Consider the following 22362-nt stretch of genomic DNA (forward strand, 5'->3'; position numbering starts at 1 on the left):
AAGTCTTTCAGGCTCCTTTTAAACTGATCTTTATTTGTAACTAAATTTTTTATGTTTGCTGGCAAATTATTGAAGATGAGTGTTTCTGAGTAGTGGACCCCTTCTTGACCTAAAGTAACTGCTTTTAAGTCCTTGTGCAGATCATGTTTGTTCCTGGTATTGTATGTATAAACTGAGCTGCTTGTTGGAAAAAGAAATATATTATTTAAAACAAATTTCATTAAGGAGTAAATATACTGAGAGGCCGTTGTTAGTATGTCCAGTTCTTTGGAGAGGTTTCTACAGGACGTCCGTGAATTTACTCCACAAATAATACGTACTACACGCTTTTGGACACTGAAAACGTTTGTTTGATTTAAGAGTGACCCCAAAATATTATACCATACGACATTATGGAATGAAAGTAGGCAAAGTATGCAAGCTTTTTCATTTTTATGTCGCCTATGTGTGCTAACACTCTAATTGCAAATACAGATTTGTTAATGCGTTTCTGCAATTCTGTGGTGTGCTCCACCCAACTGAATTTATTATCAAGCTGTAATCCCAGGAATTTAAGACTGTCAACCTCTTCTATTTGCTCTTCTATCTGCTCTTCTTCATACTTTATGCATATGCTGGGTGGAAAACTCTTACAGTTTCTGAATTGCATATTGTGAGTCCTTTCGAAGTTTAATGTCATTGAGTTGGCGTTGAACCATTTATTAATATCCATGAAAATATCATTAGCAGATCTTTCTAGAACTACACTCGACATACTATTTATTGAAATACTTGTGTCATCTGCAAACAAAACGAACTCTGCTTCTGGCATTGTAACTGATGAGAGATCATTAATGTACACAAGCAATGGCCCTAAAATGGATCCTTGTGGGACACAACATGTAATTTCTTCCTATTCTGAAGATGACTGATGAATTAATTCACTAGTCCCTTGCACTGACACCCTTTGTTTCCTGTTAGCGAGGTATGACTTGAACCATTTGTCAGCACTGCCCGTGACACCATAGAATTCTAATTTATTTAAAAGGATGTTGTGGTTCACACAATCAAGTGCCTTTGACAAATCACAGAAAATACCTGCTGCTTGTAATTTGTTATTTAATGAATTAAGTACATTTTCACTGTAGGTGTAAGTAACCTTCTCGATATCAGAACCCTTCGGAAATTCAAACTGTGTTCTTGATAATGCGTTATTTGTAGTCAGATGGTTGAGAGGCTGCCTGTGCATTACTTTTTCTAAAATTTTTGAGAAGTGCAGATGTACTGTAAATTCTGGTACAGACGCCCGTGACTCACCGCTGTGGTGTGTTCCTGCTTGCACAGGTCCTCGCCCTGTGCCTGATGGCCGTCGTCTTCGCCACTGAGGAGTCCTCCAGCAAGCAGAAGCGCGGACTGGCGTACGCGGCTGGCCTCGGCTACCCTGGAGTGTATGGAGGACACGCCTACCCCGGATACTACGGATACGGCGGTCTGGGCTACGGCCTGGGATACAACGCTCTGGGGTACCACGGCCTGGGGTACCACGGTCTGGGATACGGGCACCACATCATCTACTGAACACCCACTGGACGTCGAACGCCGAAAGGTCCTGACCTCTGACAGACTGGAGGAGGCCAACCACACCTGGCCTGCTCAATGCAGGTGCCTCTTCGAGATCCTGTGTCTGAGCTTTATAATCCTTGTACAACCACTGTCTAAATAAAACACACTTCACTCTTATTTCACCCACTTTATTTCTATGCACCGTATTAAACTATATACGATGTTTACCTCCAGCCTACTGTGTCCACCATTTATATTATTGAAAGGCTAACCTGGTTCATGGTTGAACGCTAGTCGATAGTCGAAGACAAGGTGAAAAGTATCTGGAGCTTCAGGGTTCAGGAATTTCACTGTCAGCCATCAAAGTCATGGAGTACAGAATGAAATAAAAGCTGAAATGCACAGTTGCTATATTACACCATTCACAAGGGAATGATCGATACTGTCATGTCGAAACCCTCCCCGCCATTTTTTAAATTTTTCTTGCAGAGAAAATACACCTAAATACACTACTGGCCATTAAAATTGCTACACCAAGAAGAAATGCAGATGATAACATGTGATTATATCTTCACGCAGTTTGGGTGCATAGATCCGGAGAAATAAGTACCCAGAACAACCACCTCTGGCCGTAATAACGGCCTTCATGCGCCCGGGCATTGAGTCAAACAGAGCTTGGATGGCGTAGACAGGTACAGCTGCCCATGCAGCTTCAACACAATACCACAGTTCATCAAGAGTAGTGACTGGCGTATTGTGACTAACCAGTTGCTCGGCCACTATTGACCAGACGTTTTCAATTGGTGAGAGATCTGGCGAATATGCTGGCCAGGGCAGCAGTCGAACATTATCTGTATCCAGAAAGGCCCGTACAGGACCTGCAACACGTGGCCGTGCATTATGTAGGGTTTCGCAGGGATTGTATGAAGGGTAGAGCCATGGGTCGTAACACATCAGGCATGTGTCGTCCACTGTTCAAAGTGCCGTCAATGTGAACAAGAGGTGACCGAGACGTGTAACCAATGGCACCCCATACTGTCATGCCGGGTGATACGCCAGTACGGCAATGACGAATACAAGCTTCTAATGTGCGTTCACTGCGACGACCGCAAACACAGATGCGACCGTAATGATGCTGTAAACAGAACCTGCATTCATCCGAAAAAATGACGTTTTGCCATTCGTGAACGCAGGTTCGTCGTTGAGTACACCATCGCAGTCGCTCCTGTCTGTGATGCAGCGTCAAGGGTAACCGCAGCCACGGTCTCCGAGCTGATAGTCCATGCTGCTGCAAACGTCGTCGAACTATGGTTGTTGTCTTGCAAACGTCCCCATCCGTTGACTCGGGGATCGAGACGCACGATCCGTTACAGCCATGCGGATAAGACGCATGTCATCTCGACTGCTAGTGATACGAGGCCATTGAGACCAAGCACGGCGTTCCGTATTACCCTCCTGAAGCCACCGATTCCATATTCTGCTAACAGTCATTGGATCTCGATCAACGCGAGCAGCAATGTCGCGATACGATAAACTGCAATCGCTATAGGCTACAATCCGACCTTAATCAAAGTCGGAAACGTGATGGTACGCATTTCTCCTCCTTACCCGAGGCATCACGACAACGTTTCACCAAGTAACGCCGTTCAAGTGCTGTTTGCGTATGAGGAAACTTTTCTCATGTCAGCACGTTGTAGGTGTTGCCACCGGTGCCAACATTGTTGAATGCTCTGAAGAGCTAATCACAGCATCTTCTTCCTGTCGGTTAAATTTCGCGTCTGTAGCACGTCATCTTCGTCGTGTAGCAATTTTAATGGCCAGTAGTGTAAGTTATCTAAGACGAACTGCCAGTATTTTTAATTTTAATGCAGAAAGTTACAAATGCTGTGTGGTACTAGGAGGCTGAGTGTGTACGCCGCTACAGATGGTGCTGCAGGACTGGATCGAGGCCTTGGATACCTCCGCATGGCATAAACACATCCCACGTCACAATCCGATCTGGGAACAATTTTTCAGAAGAACGACTCCGTTGAATTTTCTCATTTAATGTCAAGACACAAGAAGAGGAAAAGAAGGAAAGAAGGAAGTTTGTTGTTTCATGGCCATTTCCCTGTTGCGATAATTAGAGATGGAGCTTTGCTCGGATTCCTTACTGCTGGATGGGTAGGAAGAGGTTGTGGCCTTTTAACGAACCTTCCCGGCATTTGTCACACAAATGTGCACCCACACTTTTTAACATGGTCAGGCTGCAAATTGCCATTTCAAAAGTCACAGAAATAGCTGTAACAGCAGTATCACGCACTTTTCCGATGCAAGATTTCATCAGACTGGACCTTTCCCCTCCAGACAATGAACCAATAAGAAACTGTCCACAAGAAGTTTCCCAGTTGCGCACATAATCACACAAGCCATTTTGGCACTTGTCGAGCACTCAATGATAATTTCTGTCCGAAGGTCAACTTAACCAGTAATTTTATTATTATCATACTCTACATGTTCCTTTAAGTAAATATCATCTATGCTAAGAGCTGCTACTGGTACTGTTCCCTTTCGTCTATAGTATTTTTATTTTTCCTTAATTATGTTGAAGCACTCATGACCAAGCCCTGGTTCACAATTTACTTTAATACACCAAGCTCTGATCTTTGTAAGACATGGAGGAGGAGGCGGAGGAGGGGACTAGTGTTTAACGTCCCGTCGACAACGAGGTCATTAGAGACGGAGCGCAAGCTCGGGGAAGGGAAGGATGGGGAAGGAAGTCGGCCGTGCCCTTTCAAAGGAACCATCCCGGCATTTGCCTGGAGCGATTGAGGTAAATCACGGAAAACCTAAATCAGGGTGGCCGGAGACGAGATTGAACCGTCGTCCTCCCGAATGCGAGTCCAGTGTGCTAACCTGACGCCACCTCGCTCGGTGTAAGACATGGTAAGGGATTATTAAAGTTCAGTCTAACAAACTGACATGGTCATTTTAATTGAAACAACTGTAGGTTTTGGTGAAACATTGTAATTAACTAAACAAACACTGTTTTTAGCCTTGTTTTATAATTTGTTATTAATGTTATTGCACATCCTTACTTATAAGCCCATTTTCAAGTACATTACTGATTCCCAAAGAAGATAATGCACAAATAAGCATGATGACAAGGCAAAGATAATCATACCAGCTTCTTAAGATATCGATCCATAGCTTAATGTACAATACGTCAATGACCATTTTTAACAAATTACATTCATTATTACAAAAAATGGTCCAAATGGCTCTGAGCACCATGGAAATCAACATCTGAGGTCATCAGTCCCCTAGAACTTACAACTGCTTAAACCTAATAAACCTAGGGACATCACACACATCCATGCCCGAGGCAGGATTCGAACCTGCGACCGTAGTGGTCGCGCGGTTCTACACTGAAGCGCCTAGAACCGTTCGGCCATCCTGGCTATTGTTACACATTCACTAACTATACTGATGATTAATGCTGATGATTAGATGGGTAGATCACGTAACTAGTGAGGAGATATTGAATAGAATTGGGGAGAAGAAGAGTTTGTGGCACAACTTGACAAGAAGAAGGGACCAGTTGGTAGGACATGTTCTGAGGTATCAAGGGATCACAAATTTAGCATTGGAGGGCAGCGTGGAGGGTAAAAATCGTAGAGGGAGACCAAGAGATGAATACACCAAGCAGATTCAGAAGGATGTAGGTTGCAGTAAGTACTGGGAGTTGAAGAAGCTGGCACAGGATAGAGTAGCATGGAGAGCTGCATCAAACCAGTCTCAGGACCGAAGACAACAACAAGAATAACAACAATTATACTACAATGACTGGACTGAAGTTATGCATCAGAAAAGATATTTTTAACTACAATGGACTGGGGTCCAAAGTTTTGCTTAAATACTGGGGTTGTCATCTCATCTAAAAGAGTTAGGTTTGCTCGTTTAATAATAGTTGTAGGGACATACACATTTTTTTTTTTAATTTTTAAAATTTCTGATTGGTTGAGCTTGGCCCCCTTTTCCTCTGTGTGTAGTACTTGTACATCTACTTTCTTCGACTCGTCTCTCAGTTTTCTTTTGTGTGGTGATGGATCTGCTATGCCAGGCTCATCACAACTTGACGATGAACTGCAATGTTTTCTCACCAGCACGCTCAGCAGCAGATGGCTTCCTCGAAGTGAGTTTTTTTCTGAAAATACAGTGGATACCGACGCACTACAGAGAGAGCAGCTCCCTCTCCAAGTCCCCTCACCTGGTCAGTGACATACATGTCTCCTTCGTGAAAGTGCTGGGAACAAACACCTGAAGCATTTGTAGGTGACCAGTTCTCCCTGAAAACTGCTTTTACCCAAGCATCTCTTAATTCTCTTCTTTTTGTAAATCTGAAATATCGTAATATTTACGAGATAAGAAGGAATAAAAACGTAAATAAGAGCAAGGTGACTGTGCCATTGGTTAAAAACACATTATTAAGTTACATCTGTTGATACAGGATTTGTTAAAGCCTGTAAAACAGATTTCGATATACAATGGGATAGGAATGATGATGGAAATAGGATCACATTTGAGGAAGTGGAGAAAATGGTCAATAGATTGCAGTGCATAAAGCAGCTGGGGTGCATGAAATTAAGTCGGAACTCAACAAATACAGTGGAATGATAGGTCTTAAATGGCTACACACGATAACTGAAACAGCCTGGGAGTCGGGACAGGTTCCATCAGACTGGACAAAAGCAGAAGTCACACCAATCTTAAAACATGGAAACAGAAAAGATTGTAACAACTACAGAGGTATCTCTTTAATCAGCGTTGTGGGTAAAATCTTCTCAGGTATTGTTGAAAGGAAGGTGCGAGTATTAGTTGAGGACCAACTGGATGAAAATCAGTGTGGGTTTAGGCCTCTTAGAGGCTGTCAGGACCAGATCTTTAGCTTGCGGCAAATAATAGAGAAGTGTTATGAATGGAACAGGGAATTGTATCTATGCTTCATAGATCTAGAAAAGGCATATGACCTGGTTCCTAGGAGGAAGTTATTCTCTGTTCTATTAGATTATGGAATAGGAAGCAAAAAGTTTTGCAAGCAATTAAAGGTCTTTACATGGATAGTCAGGGAGCAGTTAGAGTTGACGGTAAATTGAGTTCATGGTTTAGAGCAGTTCCGGGGGTGAGACAAGGCTGCAACCTGTCTCCACTGTTGTTCAAATTATTTATGGACCATATGTTGAAAACAATAGACTGGCTGGGTGAGATTAAGATATGTGTACACAAAATAAGCAGTCTTGCATATGCGGATGACTTAGCTGTGAGGGCAGAATCGATTGAAAGTTTGCAAAGTAATATTTCAGAGCTAAATCATAAATGTAAGGACTATGGTATGAAGATTAGCATCTCCAAAACGAAAGTAATTGCTGCAGATTTCAATGCTGGGCATCAACAGCCATTCAAAAAAAAAAAAAAAAAAAAAAAAAAAGAGTCGCCATCGATATGGGCTTTCGGAGCCGAAGGCCCAATCGTGTAACCTTGATGACTGCAGGACACAAAGCTTTACGCCTCGCCTCGGCTCGTCAACACCGACACGGGACTGTTGATGATTGGAAACACGTTGCCTGGTCGGACGAGTCTCGTTCGAAATTGTATCGAGCGGATGGACGTGTACGGGTATGGAGACTACCTCATGAATGCATGGATGGTGCATGTCAGCAGGGCACTGCTGCATCCATTCATGTCCATTGTGCATTCCGATGGGAAATTCCAGCAGGACAATGCGACACGCCACACGACCAGAATTCCTATAGAGTGGCTTCAGGAAGACTCTTCTGAGTTTAAACACTTCCGCTGGCCACCAAATTCCCAAGACATGAACATTAGTAAGCATATGTGGGATGCCTTGCAACGTGCTGTGCATAAAAGATCTCCAACCCCTAGTACTCTTACGAATTCACGGACAGCCCTGCAGGATTCATGATGTCAGTTCTCTCCAGTACTACTTCAGACGTTAGTCGAGTCCATGCCATGTCGTCTTTCGGCACTTCTGCGTGCTCGCGGGGGACCTATACGATATTAGGCAGGTGTACCAGTTTCTTTGGCTCTTCAGTGTAGTTAATATACGAGTCTTGCGTGTGTGGCTGTAATTTTTTGTACAGGACACGGAATACACAAGGAAAGGAGCATGTTTCAATACACGCAGAAGTGTTTTATGGGCTTTATTTGCTTCTCAAGTAATAGAACCTCATATGTCGTGCTCGACGGCGAGTGTTCAACATCAGGAGTGCCCTAGGGAAGCGTGGGGTAGGTCCCTTCCTATTTTCTACATTCGAAAATGATCTGAAATACAGGCAGAGAGGCAAACTTCGGTTGTCCGCTGATGATTCTGTGCTGTACAGGAAGATGTCACTGTATGTTGATAGAAGGTGACCTAGACAAAATTTCTAGTTGGTGTGATAAATGGCAGCTGGCTATTGATGGAAGTTTATGCGGACGAGTAGGAAAAACAAAACCATAATGTTCGGATACAGCATTTGTAGTGTCCTACTGGCGTAACGTTGCGAAACCGATATGAAATGGAACGAGCAGTTGAGGATTGTGATAGAGAAAGCGAATTCCCGACTTCGATTTATTGGGAGAATTTTAGGGAACTGTGGTTCATCAGTAAAGGAGACCGCATACAGGACGCTGGTGCAAAATCTTCGTGAGTACTGCTCGAATATTTGGGATCCAGATCGGATTGAAAGAAGACATCGAAGTGATTCATAAGCGAGTTGCTAGATTTGTTACCGGTAGGTTCGATCGGCACGCAAGTGTTACGGATATGCTTCGGGAGCTCAAGCAGGAATCCCTGCAGGGAAGAAGGCATTCATTTCACAGAACACTAATGAGAAAGTTTAAAGCATTTCAAGCTGACTGCAGAACGATCTTACTGCCGGCAACATACATTTCACTTAGGGACCACGAAGATAAGATACGAGAAATTAGGGCTCATACGAAGGCATGCAGACAGTCGTTATTCCATCGCTCTGTCTGCAAGTGAAACGTGTCAATTGGTTTTGGTACAGGATATCCTCCGCCCCACACCATACGGTGGCTTGTGGAATATACAGGGTGGACCACTGATAGTAACCGAGCGAAATATCTCACGAAATAAACATGAAACGAAAAAACTACAAAGAACGAAACTCTTCTAGCTTGAAGGGGGAAACCAGATGGCGCTATGGTTGGCCCGCTAGATGGCGCAGCCAAAGGTCAAACGGATATCAACAATCCCCATTTTTTATTACATATCCGTGTAGTACCTAAAGAAATATGAATGTTTTAGTTCGACCACTTTTTTCGCTTTGTGATAGATGGCGGAAGTGCGGACGGTATTTACTTCGGGATGTATTGCCCGTTTTAAAGTGGACCGTTTAAAAATTGCGGAAAAGGTCGATATCGTGTTGACGTGAGGCTGTTGTTATCAAAATGCCCACCGGGTGTGTGCTATGTATGCTGCTTGTTATCCTGGACGACATCATCCAAGTGTCCGGACCGTTCGCCGGAAAGTTACATTATTTAAGGAAACAGGAAGTGTTCAGCCACATGTGAAACTTCAACAACGACCTCCAACAAATGATGATGCCGAAGTAGGTGCTTTAGCTGCTGTTGCGGCTAATTCGCACATCAGTAGCAGACAAATTGCGCGAGAATCGGGAATCTCAAAAACGTCGGTATTGAGAATGCTACATCAACGTCGATTGCATGCACTAGGAATTGCATGGCGACGACTTTGGACGTCGTGTACAGTTCTGCCACTGGGCACAAGAGAAATTGCGGGACTATGACAGATTTTTTGCACACGTTGTATTTAGCGACGAAGCGTCAATCACCAACAGCGGTATCGTAAACCGGCATAATATGCACTATTTGGCAACGGAAAATCCACGATAGCTGCGACAAGTGGAATATCAGCGACCTTCGCGGGTTAATGTATGGCGCGGCGTTATGGGAGGAAGGATAATTGGCTCCCATTTTATCGATGACAACATAATTGGTGAAATGTATGCTGATTTCCTACGTATGTTCTACCGATGTTACTACAAGATGTTACACTGCATGATAGAATGGCGATGTACTTTCAACATGATGGATGTCCGGCACATATGTCACATGTGGTTGAAGTGCTACTGAATAGCATATTTCATGACAGGTGGATTGGTCGCCGAAGCACCGTACTATGACCCGCACGTTCACCGGATCTGCCGTCCCCGGATTTCTTTCTGTAGGAAAGTTGAAAGATATTTGCTATCGTGATCCACCGACAACGCCTTACAACATGAGCCAGCGCATTGTCAATGCATGTGCTAACGTTACGGAAGGCGAACTTCTCGCTGTTGAGAGGAATTGCGTTACACGTATTGCCAAAAAAATTGAGGTTGACGGATATCATTTTGAGCATTTATTGCATTAATGTGGAATTTACAGGTAATCACGCTGTAACAGCATGCGTTCTCGGAAATGATAAGTTCACAAAGCTACATGTATCATATTGGAGCAACCTAAATAAAATGTTCAAACGTACCTACGTTCTGTATTTTAATTTAAAAAACCTACCTTTTACTAACTGTTCGTCTACAATTGTGACTATTACAGCGCCATCTATCACAAAGCGAAAAAATTGGTCAAACTAAAACATTCATATTTCTTTACATACTACACGAATATGTAACAAAAATGAGGGTTCCTATTTCATCATCATCATCATTTAAGACTGATTATGCCTTTCAGCGTTCAGTCTGGAGCATATCCCCCACTATAAAATTCCTCCATGATCCCCTATTCAGTGCTAACATTGGTGCCTCTTCTGATGTTAAACTTATTACTTCAAAATCATTCTTAACCGAATCCAGGTACCTTCTCCTTGGTCTGCCCCGACTGCTCTTACCCTCTACTGCTGAACCCATGAGTCTCTTGGGTAACCTTGCTTCTCTCATGCGTGTAACATGACCCCACCATCTAAGCCTGTTCGCCCTGACTGCTACATCTATAGAGTTCATTCCCAGTTTTTCTTTGATTTCCTTATTGTGGACACCCTCCTGCCATTGTTCCCATCTACTTGTATGTGCAATCATCCTAGCTACTTTCATATCCGTAACCTCAACCTTGTTGATAAGGTAACCTGAATCCACCCAGCTATCGCTCCCATACAACAAAGTTGGTCGAAAGATTGAACAGTGCACGGATAACTTAGTCTTGGTACTGACTTCCTTCTTGCAGAAGAGAGTAGATCATAGCTGAGCACTCACTGCATTAGCTTTGCCACACCTCGCTTCCAGTTCTTTCACTATGTTGCCATCCTGTGAGAATATGCATCCTAAGTACTTGAAACTGTCCATCTGTTCTAACTTTGTTCCTTCTATTTGGCTCTCAATCCTTTTATATCTGTTTAGTAAGAGTACTAGGGGTTGGAGATCTTTTATGCACAGCACGTTGCAAGGCATCCCACATATGCTTACTAATGTTCATGTCTTGGGAATTTGGTGGCCAGCGGAAGTGTTTAAACTCAGAAGAGTCTTCCTGAAGCCACTCTATAGGAATTCTGGTCGTGTGGCGTGTCGCATTGTCCTGCTGGAATTTCCCATCGGAATGCACAATGGACATGAATGGATGCAGCAGTGCCCTGCTGACATGCACCATCCATGCATTCATGAGGTAGTCTCCATACCCGTACACGTCCATCCGCTCGATACAATTTCGAACGAGACTCGTCCGACCAGGCAACGTGTTTCCAATCATCAACAGTCCCGTGTCGGTGTTGACGAGCCGAGGCGAGGCGTAAAGCTTTGTGTCGTGCAGTCATCAAGGTTACACGATTGGGCCTTCGGCTCCGAAAGCCCATATCGATGGCGTTTCTTTTTTTTTTTTTTTTTTTTTTAATGGCTGTTGATGCCCAGCATTGAAATCTGCAGCAATGTGCGGATGAGTTGCACTTCTGTCGCGTTGAATGATTCTCTTCAGTCGTCGTTGATCCCGTTCTTGCAGGATCTTTTTCCGGCAGCAGCGGTGTTGGAATTTTGATATTCAATGTACATGGTCCTACGGCAAAATCACCAGTGCATCGCTACCTCGGCGATGCTGTGGGCCATCGCCCGCGCGCGGACTTGTCTTTATACACTCCTGGAAATTGAAATAAGAACACCGTGAATTCATTGTCCCAGGAAGGGGAAACTTTATTGACTCATTCCTGGGGTCAGATACATCACATGATCACACTGACAGAACCACAGGCACATAGATACAGGCAACAGAGCATGCACAATGTCGGCACTAGTACAGTTTATATCCTCCTTTCGCAGCAATGCAGGCTGCTATTCTCCCATGGATACGATCGTAGAGATGCTGGATGTAGTCCTGTGGAACGGCTTGCCATGCCATTTCCACCTGGCGCCTCAGTTGGACCAGCGTTCGTGCTGGACTTGCAGACCGCGTGAGACGACGCTTCATCCAGTCCCAAACATGCTCAATGGGGGACAGATCCGGAGATCTTGCTGGCCAGGGTGGTTGACTTACACCTTCTAGAGCACGTTGGGTGGCACGGGATACATGCGGACGTGCATTGTCCTGTTGGAACAGCAAGTTCCCTTGCCGGTCTAGGAATGGTAGAACGATGGGTTCGATCACGGTTTGGATGTACCGTGCACTATTCAGTGTCCCCTCGACGATCACCAGAGGTGTACGGCCAGTGTAGGAGATCGCTCCCCACACCATGATGCCGGGTGTTGGCCCTGTGTGCCTCGGTCGTATGCAGTCCTGATTGTGGCGCTCACCTGCACGGCGCCAAACACGCATACGACCATCATTGGCACCTAGGCAGAAGCGACTCTGATCGCTGAAGAGGACACGTCTCCATTCGTCCCTCCATTCACGCCTGTCGCGACACCACTGGAGGCGGGCTGCACGGTGTTGGGGCGTGAGCGGAAGACGGCCTAACGGTGTGCGGGACCGTAGCCCAGCTTCATGGAGACGGTTGCGAATGGTCCTCGCCGATACCCCAGGAGCAACAGTGTCCCTAATTTGCTGGGAAGTGGCGATGCGGTACCCTACGGCACTGCGTAGGAGCCTACGGTCTTGGCGTGCATCCGTGCGTCGCTGCGGTCCGGTGCCAGGTCGACGAGCACGTGCACCTTCCGCCGACCACTGGCGACAACATCGATGTACTGTGGAGACCTCACGCCCCACGTGTTGAGCAATTCGGCGGTACGTCCACCCGGCCTCCCGCATGCCCACTATACGCCCTCGCTCAAAGTCCATCAACTGCACATACGGTTCACGTCCACGCTGTCGCGGCATGCTACCAGTATTAAGGACTGCGATGGAGCTCCGTATGCCACGGCAAACTGGCTAACACTGACGGCGGCGGTGCACAAATGCTGCGCAGCTAGCGCCATTCGACGGCCAACACCGCGGTTCCTGGTGAGTCCGCTGTGCCGTGCGTGTGATCATTGCTTGTACAGCCCTCTTGCAGTGTCCGGAGCAAGTGTGGTGGGTCTGACACACCGGTGTCACTGTGTTCTTTTTTCCATTTCCAGGAGTGTATAAGCGTTGGCGATATCAGCGCCGTATTCTGCCTGTTCACGTATCTACGTATTTGAAGACGCATGTGTGTAACAGTTTCTTTGGGGCTTCAGTGTATTACGTCAAAACGCTAAAGGGACCGTAGCCGAATCAAGTTATCCCTATTCCTTACGGCTGTTTGATCAGTACACAAACAGTTGTTTACACATCCTGTAGAATCGTAATTTAGTGACGACCGCGGAGTGCCGGCGTCACTGATACCAAAAAAATGGTTCAAATGGCTCTTAGGTCATCAGTCCCCGTCGGCCGGGGTGGCCGAGCGGTTCTAGGGGCTATAGTCTGGAACCGCGCGACCTCAGAAGTTAAGTCCCATAGTGCACAGAGCCGAACTTAGAACTACTTAAACCTAACTAACCTAAGGACATCACACACAACCATGCCCAAGGCAGGATTCGAACCTGCGACTGTAGCGGTCGCGCGGTTCCAGACTGAAGCGCCTAGAACCGCTCGGCCACTTTGGCCGGCCACTGATGCCAGTTGTACTGTATACGGCGTTACCAGCCGAGTGATGTATGTCTGTGTGTATCCCCGCTGTATTTACGTTTGTAACAAATATCCGAGACGCCTGACAAAGTGTAAAAAGACGTGTCTATCATCATAAACTGTGCGAAGTGGGGCCCATAGCTCGACTTAACTCTCATTTACAGCTCAAATCAAGCACTGATTTTAACAGCTAAACGACTTTTTATGTTAGTACTACACATAAAATGGTACACTGAGACTAATTTCTCTGAAATTTCCAATATTAATGCAATTGTTACCGTTTATAGTTTAGCCAGGTAAAACGGTAACATACAAATCGGTACCCAAATTATTAATGACAATTTTTTATTTTAACAACAGAATCACGGTTCTTCAGAGAATTCCTGTGTTTTTTGAATTGCGAGTCCTTCAGGTCACTAACCCCCAAATAGGGATAGAAGTATTAGTTTAGCAGAAAGCATTTAGTTTTCTGATGATGTCTCAACAAAACGCACGAAAAGTTTTACAACTCTTTTATAGAAAAAACATGGCATCTGCTTTTATCCACAAAGTACTACTTTTAGACAATTTTTATGCCTTTTGCTTAATTCAGCGCAGATAGCGAAACAATAACAACACAAGAAGCATAAAAAAAGCTTCAAGAGTTTTCATATAAAAATTCGAAAGCATTACTTTTCAGCCTGCACTTGTAATGCTTCCTTTCCATGTATTTCTTGCAGCAACTGCTGTACAAGATTTCATCATTGTAATGAAGAAACTTTTACAGAAAACAGTACAATCAAAATAAACTGATATGTATTCCAGAAGTCGCCCGAAAATGGATCTTGCGACCGATCTGCTGATCGAGATGTCGGTTTCAGCTTAATGACGGCACGTGCTGTCTCTATCATCTATGGCCTCCCGTCCACAGGATATCACTGCGACTCACACTGGTGGCGGAATGACCGCCTGCTTAGCTGGGTGGTAACGTGCCGCCTTCCATCTAAGATCGTTTGGGTTCGATTCCCGGCCTGGTTGGAGAGTGGGTGTGGGTGTTGTGTTGTCCTCATCATCGGCGCGCAAGTCGCCCAAGGTGGCTGCCAATGAAGTGAGATTTGCACTTGGCTGCCGAAAGTCCCTGAATAGGGGCCTCCCGGCCAACGATGCCATGCGCTCATTTCCATTTTGCTGGCGGAAAAGCCGAAAATGCCGTGAGCATGTGGGAGCTCAACGTGGAACGTTCCGAGATAAGCCGCTACTGCGCCACACCACATTGGACGACGTGCATCGACACCACAGGCATTAGCGATATCTCGCAGCAGTCCGCAACGTCAGATTAAAGGGACTGAAGCAACACGCCCTCTATTTCAACACAGCAGTCCCCTCAGTATATCTACATCTACATATATACTTCGATAGCTACCAAGCGGTGTGTGGCGGAGGGAACAATAAGCGCCAAAGACATATTTCCCCTCTCTGTCCCACTTGCGGGTCGCGAGAGGAAAAGCGACTGTCTGGACGCCTTAGTACGACCACTAATTTCCCTTAAATTTGAATGGTGATAATTGCGCGATTTCAAAGTTGGTGGTAATGATATATGCTCTACATCCTCGGCAAAGGTCAGATTTCGGAATTTAGTGAGCAGCCCCTTCCGCTTAGCGCGTCGTCTATCTGCAAGTGTGTCCTACTTCAAACTTTCTATGAGATTCGTAACTCTCTCACGATGGCTAAATGTACCAGTTACGAATCTTGTCGCTCTTCTTTGAACCTTCTCAGTCTCTTGAATCAGACCCAACTGCTAAGGGTCCCATACAGACGAATAATATTTTTAATACTGGACGAACCAACGTATTGTAAGCTATTTCCTTTGTTAAAGGACTGCATCGCTTCATGATTCTACCAATAAATTGTGTAATCTGGTCGTTCCATTTGAGATCATTTCGAATAGTCACACCCAGACACTTGACGGCTGATACCGCTTCCATAGACTGGGCATTCATTTTGTACTCCTACATTAACGGGGATTTTCGCCTTGTTGTACGCAGTAGGTTACACTTACTTATATTGAGAGATAACTGCCAGTCATCACACCACGCACTTACTTTCTGCAAATTTTCATTGATCTGTTCATAACTTTCGTGTGATTTTACTTTCCTATAGACTACAGCATCACCTGCAAACAGTCTAATGCCGCTGTCAATACCATCAACCAGATCGTTTATGTAAATCGTAGAAAGCAACGGACCTATTACGCTGCCCTGGGGCACACCTGAAGTTACGTTTGTTTCTGTTGAAGTCACTCCGTTCAGGACGACATACTGCTCCCAATCGTTCTCATGCTCCCAATCTGTTAGAAAACTATCTATCCAACTGCAAATGCCATCGGATAGACCATAAGATTGCCTTTTTTGGAGCAAGCGACAGTGCGGAACTGAGTCGAACGCCTTTCGAAAGTCGAGAAATATGGCATTAACCTGGGAGTCGGTATCTGGAGCGTGTTGTATATCACGCACAAAGAAGGCCAACTGTGTCTCGTATGACCGCTGTTTCCTAAATCCGTGCTGGTTTCTGCAGATGAGCTTCTCAGAGTCTAGAAAGGTCATTATGTCTGAACACAAAATATGTTCCATGATTCTACAAGAAATCAATGTCAGTGAAATTGGCCGGTAATTACGTGCATCCGGTTTTCTACCCTTTTTGTAGATTGCTATGACTTGGGCATTCTTTCCTCTGTTCAAATAATCTCTGATAGACGATGGATAAGAATTATATTTGTAGCATAGTCAACATAAAATCTTACAGGGATATTGTTTTTTTTTTTTTTTTTTTTTTTTTTTGTCATCAGTCTACTGACTGGTTTGATGCGGCCAGCCACGAATTCCTTTCCTGTGCTAACCTCTACATCTCAGAGTAGCATTTGCAACCTACCTCCTCAATTATTTGCTTGACGTATTCCAATCTCTGTCTTCCTCTACAGTTTTTGCCCTCTACAGCTCCCTCTAGTACCATGGAAGCCATTCCCTCATGTCTTAGCAGATGTCCTATCATCCTGCTGTAAGAGCGGTCAAAAATATAACACGACATGCTCCGCTGAACCATTTGAGGTAGGAAACCTAAGGCTGGAGAGGCTAGCTTAAGGAGATATGGAAGTAAACTTGTCTACCGCTTTGTCTAGAATTACTTTTTTCCAGTTTATTTGCAACTGACATGTGTACTGCGCTGTTTATTTACACCTACATTCTTTACTTCCTGCAAGGAAACAAAGAGGACGAGGCTGATTACTGTGAAGTCATCATACAGATTTTGTTTACTTTCCTTAGTAGGAATTAAACTCCAGGGACAAGAAATAAAAATTTTGAGGTTTGCCGATGACATTTTAATTCTGTCAGAGACAGCAAGGAACTATTAAGGGCAGTTGAACGGAATGGACAACGTCTTGAAAGGAGGATATAACGTGAAAAATGAACAAATTCAAAGAGAGGATGATGGAATGTAGTCGAATTAAACCTGGTTATGCTGAGGAAACTAGATTAGGAAATGAGACATTTAAAGTCGTAAATGAGTTCTGCTATTTTGGGAGCAAATTAACTGATGCTGATCGAAGTAGGCAGGATATAAAATGTAGACCAGTAATGACACTAAAAGCGTTTTTAAAGAAGATAAATTTGTTAACAATGAGTATAATAGATTTAAGTGTCAGAAAGTCTTCTCGGAAGGTGTTTTTCTGCACAGTAGCCTTGTATCGAAGTAAGACGTGGTCGTTAGACGACAGTTCAGAGAAAAGGAGAATAGAAGCTTTTGAAATGTGCTGCTACAGAAAAATGCTGAAGATGGGTAGATCGAGTAAGGTACTGAACAGAACTGGGGAGAAGAGTAATTTTAATACAACTTGGCTAAAAGAAGGGATCGGTTGGTAGGATACATTCTGAGGCATCAAGGGATCACCAATTAAGTAATGGAGGGAAGCGTGAAGGTAAAAGTCGTAGACGGAGACCAAGAGAAGAATAAGCAAATTCAGAGCTATGCAGGTTGCAGTAGGTACTCGGAGATGAAAGGGGTTGCTGAGGATGGAGTAGCATGGAGAGCAGCATCAAACCAGTCTCTGGACTGAAGACCTCAATAATAACAATCCATAAACTGGCTCTGTTTTATCGTGTTTACATTGCCCCGTGACAGAACGTGTTACGAATGAGCGACACCGAGGCAGGTGCCGCAGTGGTTAGCAAGTTGGACTCGCATTCGGGAGGACGACGGTTCAATCTCGCGTCCGGCCATCCTGATTTAGGTATTCCGTGATTTCATTACTTTCAGCATTTCGCGGCCCTGTCAGCAACTGTATAAACATTAAATTCAAAATTAACAGCCTCAGTTGCGGAGTTACCTAGATTTACCTAGGTTTCAATTGGGATAACCCAACCTTCTTCAGTATTACACAACAAGGCCACCGACGAAGAGCAGTAACGGAAATTTGCTTTTTTTGCCGTTCTGCGATTCCGTGTCGGGCAAGATAAGCCGCCTTGTAAAACATCACAAGATCAAATCAATCTGCAGGCCTCCGACGAAAACCCATCGAGACCAGTTAAGAACGTAGAAGGTGTCAGAACACATGGGGTCTACGAGATACCTTGCGAGTGTGGCCAGTCATAAGTCGTACAAAGCATACGCACTTTGCAACAACGCACAGGTTTTATCACCTAAGCTACCGCGAGAAATCTGCTTTGCATACTTCAGAAAACGGATACCGGATAAAATCCGACGAAAGCTCCTATGTAGCTCGCACTAACGGCTTCTGGCAGTGTGTTGTTAAAGAAGCTACTGAAATAAGTAAGATTCACCAGTAGCATCCTAAATAGAGGCGGTCCCGTAAATCTCAGTGAGACGTTGGATCCAGCGATTTCGAGGATGAAGCGGGCACAACCAAAGCCAAATCAACGTATGCCCCGCTAGTAACGGCGCGGCCGGCAGCTGATGTGTATCAGGAGCGTACCAGCAGCCCACTTGCAGCCATATCTCTTGACAATGGCCAAGAAGTGCTTGATCAAAAGCGCGTGTAATTTTACACTGAAGAGCCCTAGAAAATGGTACACCTGCCAAATACCGTGTAGGGCGCCCGCAACCATACAGAAGTGTCGCAACACAACGTGGCATTGACTCGACTAGTTGCTGAAGTAGTGCTGGAGAGAACTGACACCATGAATCGTGCAGGGCCGTCCACAAATCCATAAGACTAGTAGAGGGTGGAGATCTCTTCTGACCAGTACGTTGCTAGGCATCCCAGATATGCTCAACAGCTTTCATGTGTGGGGAGTTTGGTGGCCAGCGGAAGTGTTTAAACTCAGAAAGAGTGTTCCTGGAGTCATTCTGTAGCAATTCTTAACTTGTGGGGTGTCGCAATGTCCTGCTGAAATTTCCCAAATACATCGGAATGCACAATCGATATCAATGGATGCAGGTGATCAGACAGGATGCTTATGTACGTGCCACCTGTCAAAGTCGTATCTAGGCATATCAGGGGCCCCATATCAATCCTACTGCACAGGCTGCACACCACTACAGGGCCACCACCAGCTTTAACAGCCTCCTGCTGACATGCAGGGTCCATGGATTCATGGGGTTGTCTCCATATCTGTACGTGTCCATCCCCTCTATACAATTCGAAACCAGACTCGTACCACCAGTAATCAACAGTCAAGTGTCGGTGTTGACAGGCCCAGACAAGGCGTAATGCCTTGTGTCGTGCAGTCAGCAAGGGTACAAGAGTGGGCCTTCGACTCAGAAAGCCCAAGTTTCGTTGAATGGTTCGCACGCTGACACATATTGATGGCTCAGCACTGAAATCTGCAGCAATTTGCGGAAGTGTTGCAGTTCTGTTACGTTAAACAATTTCGTGCAGGATCTTTTACTGGCCGCAGTGATGTCGGAGATTTGATGTTTTATCGGATTCCTGATATTCACGGTACACTCGTGAAATGGACGTACGGGAAAGTCCGTGCCTCATTGCTACCTCGCATGTACTGTGTCTCATCGCTCGTCCGCAGACTGTAACACCACCTACAAACTAGGTTAAACCTTGATTGCTATTGCAGTAACAGTAACTGTTCTAAGAACTGCCCCAGACACTTGTCTTATATAAGCGTTGTCGACCACAGCGCCGTATCCTGCCTGTTTAGATATCTCTGTATTTCAATACATATGACTATACCAATTTCTATGGCGCTTCATTGTAATTGTGTGTATGGTGTATTGTGTATTGAGCTGGGCACCTAGAAATGACGGAGAGGCTTCGTCCCACCGTAGCCCTCAGTGGTTCACAACAGGCCACAGCAGTCCACACAGCAGTCCACCCACCTCACCGCAACCCCACACCGAACCCAGGGTTATTGTGCGGTTCGGCCCCCAGTGGAGCCCCTCCTCCCCCGGGGATGTGTCATACGAGACGAGTGTAACCCCAAATGTTTGCGTGGTGGAGTAACTATGGCGTATACATATTTGGGGACTGTTTGCACAGCAATCGCCGACATAGTGTAACTAAGACGGAATCAGTGCAAACAGCCCGCATTCGCCGAGGCAGATGGAGAACCGCCTTAAAAACTATCCACAAGCTGTCCAGCACATCGGACCTCAATCCCCTGGGAGGATTCGTGCCAGGGACCGGCACGTCTTCCCGCTCGGGAAGCAGCGAGTTAGACCGTACAGCTAGCCGGCCGGTTCAGTAATTACACTCCTGGAAATTGAAATAAGAACACCGTGAATTCATTGTCCCAGGAAGGAGAAACTTTATTGTCACATTCCTGGGGTCAGATACATCACATGATCACACTGACAGAACCATAGGCACATAGACACAGGCAACAGAGCATGCACAATGTCGGCACTAGTACAGTGTATATCCACCTTTCGCAGCAATGCAGGCTGCTATTCTCCCATGCAGACGATCGTAGAGATGCTGCATGTAGTCCTGTGGAACGGCTTGCCATGCAATTTCCACCTGGCGCCTCAGTTGGACCAGCGTTCGTGCTGGACGTGCAGACCGCGTGAGACGACGCTTCATCCAGTCCCAAACATGCTCAATGGGGGACAGATCCGGAGATCTTGCTGGCCAGGGTAGTTGACTTACACCTTCTAGAGCACGTCAGGTGGCACGGGATACATGCGGACGTGCATTGTCCTGTTGGAACAGCAAGTTCCCTTGCCGGTCTAGGAATAGTAGAACGATGGGTTCTATGACGGTTTGGATGTACCGTGCACTGTTCAGTGTCCCCTCGATGATCACTAGAGGTGTACGGCCAGTGTAGGAGATCGCTCCCCACACCATGATGCCGGGTGTTGGCCCTGTGTGCCTCGGTCGTATGCAGTCCTGATTGTGGCGCTCACCTGCACGGCGCCAAACACGCATACGACCATCATTGGCACCAAGGCAGAAGCGACTCTCATCGCTGAAGACGACACGTCTCCATTCGTCACTTCATTCACGCCTGTCGCGAGACCACTGGAGGCGGGCTGCACGATGTTGGGGCGTGAGCGGAAGACGGCCTAACGGTGTGCGGGACCGTAGCCCAGCTTCATGGAGACGGTTTCGAATGGTCCTCGCCGATACCCCAGGAGCAACAGTGTCCCTAATTTGCTGGGAAGTGGCGGTGCGGTCCCCTACGGCACTGCGTAGGATCCTACGGTCTTGGCGTGCATCCGTGCGTCGCTGCGGTCCGGTGCCAGGTCGACTGGCACGTGCACCTTCCGCCGACCACTGGCGACAACATCGATGTACTGTGGAGACCTCACGCCCCACGTGTTGAGCAATTCGGCGGTACGTCCACCCGGCCTCCCGCATGCCCACTATACGCCCTCGCTCAAAGTCCGTCAACTGCACATACGGTTCACGTCCACGCTGTCGCGGCATGCTACCAGTGTTAAAGACTGCGATGGAGCTCCGTATGCCACGGCAAACTGGCTGACAGTGACGGCGGCGGTGCACAAATGCTGCGCAGCTAGCGCCATTCGACGGCCAACACCGCGGTTCCTGGTGTGTCCGCTGTGCCGTGCGTGTGATCATTGCTTGTACAGCCCTCTCGCAGTGTCCGGAGCAAGTATGGTGGGTCTGACACACCGGTGTCAATGTGTTCTTTTTTCCATTTCCAGGAGTGTATTTGAGCTGGTTGGAACCGCGAGATCTTTTTATTCAAAGAAATTTATGTTTGAATATGGACATAAATACTGAAAGTAAATTAATTACATTTCCCATAAAATGAATGCACAGAATGTGAGCCGTGGCGGCTCATATCGATAGTGCCACTCTGGTGGTTTATCTTTCCTGCCAGGTCAGGGCGGTAAGCAGCGCCCTCTGGGGCCTACGCGACGAGTAACGAGGCTCCTGTGGGGGTGTGCTCCGGGACGTGGTGGAAGACGGTTGTCAGGTTGACGCAGCGAGTGTGGAACCGGACCTATCGCACGGAGATATGCAAGTTGGCCCTGAACCAAAGGCGCCGTAGCAAGCAGCGGGAAGCGGGCGTCCTGTAATTTGGGTGAAGGAGTAACGATTTTTGCATTGGATGTCCCGGTGGTTCCCGAGAGTTGCGGTGGCTGCTTTCGGAGAAGAGAATTGGTAAGAGCTTGTGTCTACGCTCTTTTCCGTACGATGTTGCTGCCTGCCGTTATAAACGGGTGAAAATCAGGCGCTTGTATTGACAATGGTATTGAACTGGTGATGTAAAGTTACATTTGTGATTGTCTCACTTGTACTGTGACAATTTAGAGGCGAAA

The 22362-nt window shown here is 46.0% G+C and overlaps 1 protein-coding gene across 4 annotated transcripts in view; it reads left to right on the forward strand.

Moving 5' to 3' along the window:
- Positions 1 to 22362, forward strand: part of LOC126291950 (cuticle protein 6.4-like) — a 243864-nt gene that overhangs the window by 159456 nt on the left and 62046 nt on the right. The window contains exon 2 of one of the 4 annotated variants that reach the window (XM_049985706.1): positions 1324 to 1719. The exons of the other annotated variants lie outside the window; for them this stretch is intronic. Within the exon in view, the coding sequence (XP_049841663.1) occupies positions 1324 to 1557 (234 nt within the window). The 3' untranslated portion in view covers positions 1558 to 1719. Of the gene's footprint in view, positions 1 to 1323; positions 1720 to 22362 lie in introns of those variants that run through there. 4 annotated transcript variants of the gene reach the window in all.

The sequence above is a fragment of the Schistocerca gregaria genome, chromosome 9 (assembly GCF_023897955.1).
Source record: "Schistocerca gregaria isolate iqSchGreg1 chromosome 9, iqSchGreg1.2, whole genome shotgun sequence".
Lineage (NCBI taxonomy): Eukaryota > Metazoa > Arthropoda > Insecta > Orthoptera > Acrididae > Schistocerca > Schistocerca gregaria.